We start from the raw sequence: 7,575 nt of genomic DNA, 5'->3' as shown, positions 1-7,575 counted from the left end.
ATATTCCCCAAACTGGCTAGAGTGACTTCAGTTGAACTAGTGAATTCAGTCAGGTATTTTTCCCCCTAGAGAAGCAGAATGGCATTTGAGTGAGAATTTAAAAAAGCATGCCTAGGGCTAGGACGGTGGCTCAGTGGTAAAGTGCTTGTCTTGCATGCATGAGGCCCTGGGTTTGATTCCCCAAGCCCAGAGTTCAAGTCCCATGACCCACAAAAAAAAAAAAAAAAAGAAGAAGAAGCATTCCTTGTGCCTTGTGGTAGGAAGAAAGAAAGCAGCTGCCTGGGAATAGAAGAGAATTGAAATTTCTGAGGTGTTTTGGTAAAATCAGAGCTGCCTCATTAAGAAAGAAGCTTGATGGGAAAGAACTTTCAACTGAGCTATCTGCCTAAAAGCTATTTCTAACATTTCTGCTTGGATGGTAAGGATAGATTCTTGGAGGCCAATCAGTCCAAAAGATGTCATCCTCGACATCAACAGTCAGATATATGAGGGAAAATACTTTCTTGGGGAAGGAAAGTTACCCAAATCAATTTAATTTAACTTTGAAAAAATAGAAACAAATCTTGGCATGAGAAAATACCATAAACATGAAAATTAATACATATACAGGCAGCAAAGTGTGGGATCTATTATACATTATAAATATACAGCCAGGGAATCCCCATCCCTGCCCCCCAGGACAGAACCAGGCCACCCCGCCCTTTCTGGCCTCCTGCCCCGCCCACCTGGCCTTCAGGAACAGAGACCATGGGGCCCGCACAGTCCCCATTCTCACTAATGCATATTGTGCCCTCTCTGAAAGAGGTCTGCGTTCTGTAGTGGTGATGAAGAAACAGAGCAAATTTTCTTAAGAGTATGATTTTGAATTTTGGTAATAACTTTCTAAACACTGACGCTTGGGATAAAATGGTCAGACTCATAAATGTTTCCCCTGCTACTGGCACGGATGGAACTCACCCAGTAGCAAAGACCTGCCATGCCCAAGGGCAGATCTTATTTGCTCCTTTCATAGTCACAGACTAAACCAGGAAAATGTCATGGCCACCAGCAAAACTGTTTACCAGCTCTACACACTATCGAAGAGAGCCACCCTGCTCCCCTGTTGCTAAGAGCTTGTCTGGAAACCTTGAGCTAACAATATTGAAAGCAGTTATTTAAGAAGAGTTTTTTTTTGGGGGGGGGAGGAGGTAAGGTTTTAAAATTAAGAGGAAGAACAACAAAAAAAAAAAAGGAATTACAATAAAGCCTAAGGAATTTTTCTTCCTATGAACAATGTCTGTCTGTGATGGCAAGAGAGTCATTTCCCAATTCTGTTTTCCTTAACTAACATTCTAGGAGTTTAGGTTCCACTTTCCCAGTTTTTCTCCCATGTACTTTTGCTCAGTTCTTAAGCAGACCCCGCACTGCCTTCTCCATGTGCCTGGTCCATCCATCCATCCCACAGCCATCTCCTCCCACCTTCGAAAATTCGGCAACATTTTAATAATACCAAATGGAAACTGGCATCACTAACTTTCCCACATACAAGTGAATACACATTCTTCCTTTTTCCTAAAGGAAGAATGATACTTGCCTGCAAATGTGTAAGCTCTTTAATCATTTGACTAAAAATATTCTGCCTGTAAGTATCAACATCATAAGACTTATGATTAAATCCATGCTACATATAGTAGTACAGTTACTTGTTTTTTATGCAAAAAGAAAAAAATCCCACTCTGTCTTATCATTGAGGAAAAAGGAGGACTGTTTATACTAAGTACAGTTTAAATAGGCTAAAAACTGGTCTGAGCCAAAAAAAAAAAAAAAAAAGTGTCTTTAGGAGGCCACTAAATTATCCTTAAAAAATCATTAATGACTTGGTTAAGTCATAGGTTTAATAGTGATTAGTTTATAACATGCTGATACACCCCACTCGATGAAGCCTAAGCTATTCAATCACATTAAGTGCTATCAAATCTGTGACTAGTCAAGAGATCCTGTAATTGAACCAAACCAATCACTAATGCCATATTTTTAACAAACTCAGAAGTATAGTAAAAAAATCTACTAATTAGGTCCGTGAGACTTTATAATGCTATTAAAAGTGAAAAGAGAGTGGTATGAATGTGGTGCTCAAGTCTTAAGTTTTTTCTCTGTAATTCTCATGGCATTGCTGGATTCCTTAGGAATAGGTATCAATTCATTTTGTGTGTGTGTGGTTAAGGAATCAGATGAGCTGTAGAAGCCTATGCCACCAAATGTACTTTCAGAAGTCAGATGTTCTATGGCAGGTACCACCATGGCAGGCTTAATTCCATGTTCTCTAACTGATCAAACCTCCTCATTTGGTTAAATAGCCAGTGTAGACCAGAGTTCTACCCGGGAATAATTATATCACTTTCAGAGCAGCAATACGTGATCCAAGGTTTTCTTGAAGATAGTGCAAAAGATGCAGTTCATAATGTTCTCCAGACTCAGGAACTCGTATGCTGTGTCTCTCCTGAGGATAGATCTTACCAACAAGAAGATAGGAAAAGAACATTTCAGTTAATAATACATCTTTCAAAACTTTCTGGCCATGTTAGTAGCATGGAGCGCAGGCTCTCTGAGAACACATTTAATACATCATATTTAAAGGCCTTTCTTCTCTTATAATTCTGATAAACCTACTCATTGGGGCTTAATGAAATTTTTATTTTCTTTTTTCATGAGTGCCATCTCTGGGGCTTGAACTCAGGGTCTGGGTGCTGTCCCTTAGCTTTTTTTTTTTTTTTTTTTCCTGGTCGGTCATGAGGTTTGAACTTTGGATCTGGGTGCTGTCTCTGAGCTTTTCAGCTCAAGGGGAGCTAGTCCCTTACTTAGCTTTTTTGCTCAAGGCTGGAGCTTTAACACTTAAGAGTTAATTGGAGCCAGGTGCTGGTGGCTCACATTTGCAATCCTGGCTACTCTTTTCTTCTTTTTCTGGTTGGTCATGGGTGCTGAACTCTGGGCCTGGGCACTGTCCCTCAGCTCTTCAGGTCAAGGCTAGTGCCCTACCACTTGAGCCACAGCGCCACTTCTGGCTTTTTTCTGCTTATGGGGTGCTGAGAAATCAAACTCAGGATCTCATGCATGCAAGGCAAGCACTCTACCACTGAGCCAACTTCTCAGTCCCTCCTAGCTACTCCTGAGGCTGATATCTGAGGACTGCTGTTCAAAGCCAGCATAGGCAGGAAAGTCTCTGAGACTCCTATCTCCATATTACCACCAGAAAATCCAAAGTGGCACTGTGGCTCAAAGTGACAGAGTGTTAGCTTTGAGCAAAAAGCTCAGTAGCACCCAAACCTTGAGTTCAAGATCCACAACCAACAAAAAAGAAGAAAAAAAAAGCTAATTGGAGATAAGAGTCTCACCGCCTTTCCTTCCTAGGCTGGCTTCAAACCTCGTTCCTCACATCTCAGCCTCCTGAGTAGCTAGGATTATAGGCACAAGCTACCAGTGCCTGGCAAGATTTTTATATAAACCAATAATTTGCTGCCTAAGTGTGGTCTGTAGTCTTCAAAGAGTTCTTGGAAATCCTTTTGGGAGATATATAAAGTAGAAACAACTTTAAAAGAGCCAATAGCAGCCTGTGTCTCCCATGACTGAGAACACTATGCAGCTTTCCTTCTGAATGGATGATGCACAAGCTGGCTGGCTGGCATGCAGCTGCAGGCCTCACCAGCACACAAGGCGCTAATAAAATCAGAACTCAAACGGCCACCACACACCAGGTAAAAGTCACAATTATTACAGCTGAAGCAAGCAGGGCAGAAGTCTTTAATGATGTGGTGATAAGAAGGAAAATGCACTTAAATCACTTGTGCTACAGACATCTTTAGGAAAAGGATTGTGTGCAAGCAAGTTGCATGGTGAGTCACTTTTTAAATACCATTGTTTTTCTCCTTCAAAGAAATGAGTGATAAGTGAGATTTTTCAGATTTGTGTTCCTAATGAAGTAAGCTGGTCACTTTAAGACCACACTAATAGGAACTGTTAATATCTGTAGATGCAAAAGTTTTGGAAAGCTTATGTCTATTGCTATGAACTTCCCAATACTTATTTTTCAATGAAATCAGTAGAATATTAGAGTATGTGATTCAAAGAATATTATGTAATAGAAAAGAGTCAATATTTAAAAAACTTGCATGGAGAGAAACTAATATTTTTCACATGATTAATGTGTGCTAAAAGATCCATTTGGTGTATAAGACCCAACAGATTTTATGTTACTATTGTTATTATTATTGTTGTTATTATTATTTTGTAGGTTATAGGGCCTGGGAGATGTCCCTGAGCTTCTTTTGCTCAAGACTGGCATTGTACCACTTGAACCACAGCTCCATTTCTGACTTTGTGGTATTTTATTGGACGGAAGACTTTCCTGTCAGGCTGGCTTCATATTGCAATCCTCAGATCTCGGCCTCCTGAGTAGCTAGAATCACCCAAGTGAGCCACTGGTGCTCAGAGGAAAAAAATAATTTTAAAATTTCTTATGAACACATTATTATTATTTTTGTCGGTCATGGGGCTTGAACTCTGGGCCTGGGCGCTGTCCCTCAGCTCTTCAGTTCAAGGAAAGCGCTCTACCCCTTGAGCCACAGAGCCACTTCCAGTTTTCTGGTGATTAACTGGATATAATGGCCTTCTTGACTGGGCTGGCTTTGAACTGTGATCTTCAGGTCTCAGCCTCCTGAGTAGCTATAATTATCGGGGTGAGCCACCGGCACCCAGCTTGAACACATCGTTTTCAAGGCACAGAAAGGAAGAACAATGTTGGAGCATGGCTCCAAATGGGATGCTAGGAAAGTGCTGGGCTTCAGTTCAAACCCAGTACTACTGAAAAAAGAAAAAACAACAATAACAAAAGAACAGCTTCTTTTAAAAACTCTTTTTTGAGTTAAGGGAGCAGTGGAAGAAAGAAACTGATGGGCTGGGAAGGTAGCTCAGTGGTAGAGTGCATGCCTTGCAAGCATGAGGCCCTGGGTTCGATTCCTCAGCACCACATAAACAGAAAAAGCCGGAAGTGGCACTGTGGCTCCAGTGGTAGAGCACTAGCCTTGAGCTGAAGAGCTGAGGGACCCAGACCTAGAGTTCAGGCCCCATGACCGGCCAAAAAAAAAAAAAAAGAAAGAAACTGATGGTTTCTACACCAACAGCAATGAAAAAGAAAAGAAAGTGAGGACCACATAATCAGGTCTTAAAAACCTTCTCACCACAGCAAGAAGCATCTCCTTACCCTGTGAAGCCTGAAACCTGTCCCCCTGTGTCGCTGCTCACAAACTGAATGCAGATACGGACTCACAGATTACATAAGCTGATAGGCTAGTTTCTTGGCCTGACCGCAATAGAATTTTCATTTTAATCAGCTAGAAGCGCAGAGACTGACAACAGTCTTACTCCATATTTTGATTCCAAAGTCATCAGTCACTACTTAGTACGACATTGGATTTATAATGTAGTACTCACCTGTAGATCATATGGTTTTCCAGCCCGCACTAAGAAACTCAGTAATATACTGGTATGTGCAAAATGGACATTCTCATCCAAGAACCCGTGTAAAAGTAGTAAGCGGTTTGGTCTGGAGAAGTAAGGATGTTAGAAATAAAAACATTAGATAGGGAGGCAAAAAAACAGAAGAGTAGAAGGAACCATTAAATTTCTTTAAACCAATCATACCTTGCGGTAGCCACTTCTTTACATTGTATTGTTAAGGATTCCATATATTCAATATTAAGCTTTTAAAATTAAATTTCCAATATACTTATCAGATGTCACATGGTATGAAAGGTTAAAAAGAGATCCTGTGTTCAATTTCTTATTACAATATTAGAAACACAACAATTACAGCATGGCCCTAGAAAAATTGTTTGTAAAATGTTTATTTAGATATAGAATTTTTCTCACCTTCAAATAGTCTGTGTCTAATTTATTTCCGTCTAAGCAACGGCTTCAAATATAACTTGTTAAAGAAAACGAAACAAAAATGCAGTAAACGTACTAGACCTTGATTTGGCTTTGAGAAGCCACCATGTCATTCTATAGACTTTTACAAATGTTTGTCTTTAGTTTACAGTATTTGAAGTTCTCATTTTTAGTAAAGTCTTAAAAAAAAAAAAAGACCCATGATTTAAATTCATAACCTTAATTTCAAAGCGTGAACTTACTCAGAGGGGAACTTCTCTGCTTGCATGGCCACAGACCCTAAATAATAGCCCTGCTCGTTCTGGTCAGGGTGGCCCATGTACCGCTCCGTGTAGCCTGTGTCATAGAAGATCCACAAAGTCACAGGGGCCCCTGCAATAGCAACCTGCAGATGACAACACCATGGTCAACCGTGCTTCAGAACCCAGCAGCAAGTGATGAGGATTCACGATTGCAAACTGACAGCTAAAATTATCCCTAGGCTCTAGTCCCACTACTGGCCACACATGGGCTCAGGTGACCCAGAAGTAAAGTGCCAATGTCAGAAATCTGACACAGTGTGAGTCAGTAAGTTTCATGTTCTTCAGGCATGCCCCATACCAAATCCTAAACTTAGGCTAGCTGAAATACAGTGTGTCCTTTTATTAAAAGCAGAGATGGATGTAGTACATCCATCTAGCCTGGGTGGAAATTACATGGGATTCTCTAAAAACTGGTCTGGAGGTGTGGCTCAAGTGGTAGAGTGCCTTACTTTAAGATTCCTACGGTTTTATTTTTTTATTTTTTCAGGTAAGGGGTAGGTTTATTCATTGTTCCGGCTGGCACCAGGCCATCTTGGTCCTCCACACGGTGGGGAAAGGCCTGGGAAAGCGAGCTGGGAGAGCTGGGAAAGAGAGAGAGCAGGGAAAGAGGGAGAAAGAGCTAGAAAAGAGAGAAAAGAGAAAAGAGAGCGTCTGGGAAAGGTGGGAAAGAAAGAGCAAGAAAGAGAAAGTGGGAAAGAGAGAGCTAGGAAAGAGAAGAGAGCTGGGAAAGAGAAGAGAGCTGGGAAAGAGCTGAGAAAGAGCTAGAAAAGAGCAGAAAGAGTAGATTCTTATGGTTTTATGTTTAAATGTTCTGATTACTTTCTTGATGGCTAAAAGCAAGTGATAAGGCAATATTCAGCTATTATAAAGATTATCTGAGCCAGGTGCTGGTAGTCCATGCCTGTAATCTTAGCTACTGAGGAGGCTGAGATCTGAGGATCCGAGTTCAAAGCCAGAAAGTCCATTAGGTTCTTACTTCCAATTAAACAGTAAAAAGCCAGAAACAGAGCTATGGCTCTAATGGTAGAGGTCTAGTCTTGAGCACAAAAGCTCAGGGACAGTGCCCAGGCCCTGAGTTCAAGCCCAGGACCAGTACACACACACACACACACACACACACCACACACACACACACACCACACACACACACGCACACACACACATGCACACACACACACTCTCTCTCTTTCTCTCTCTCTCTTAAAGCTCAGGGACAGTGCCCAGGCCCTGAGTTCAAGCCCAGGACCAGTACACACACATACACACACACACCACACACACACACACCACACACACACCACACACACACACCACACACACACACACACCACACACACACACACACACACAC

At 41.4% G+C, this 7,575-nt stretch overlaps 1 protein-coding gene across 1 annotated transcript in view; it reads right to left on the bottom strand.

Annotated features, from left to right (window-relative positions):
* Positions 1 to 1,178: 1,178 nt before the first annotated feature.
* Positions 1,179 to 7,575, bottom strand: part of Dpp8 (dipeptidyl-peptidase 8) — an 80,242-nt gene continuing 73,845 nt past the window's right edge. The window contains exons 17-19 of the mRNA XM_013009910.1: positions 6,165 to 6,307; positions 5,467 to 5,578; positions 1,179 to 2,491 (exon numbers count right to left, since the gene is read on the bottom strand). Coding sequence (XP_012865364.1) covers positions 2,369 to 2,491; positions 5,467 to 5,578; positions 6,165 to 6,307 — 378 coding nt within the window. The 3' untranslated portion in view covers positions 1,179 to 2,368. The remainder of the gene's footprint in view (positions 2,492 to 5,466; positions 5,579 to 6,164; positions 6,308 to 7,575) is intronic.

Source organism: Dipodomys ordii, unplaced genomic scaffold, assembly GCF_000151885.1.
Source record: "Dipodomys ordii isolate 6190 unplaced genomic scaffold, Dord_2.0 Scaffold11, whole genome shotgun sequence".
Taxonomy (NCBI): Eukaryota; Metazoa; Chordata; class Mammalia; order Rodentia; family Heteromyidae; genus Dipodomys; species Dipodomys ordii.
This window is presented reverse-complemented; position numbering and strand designations above follow the sequence as displayed.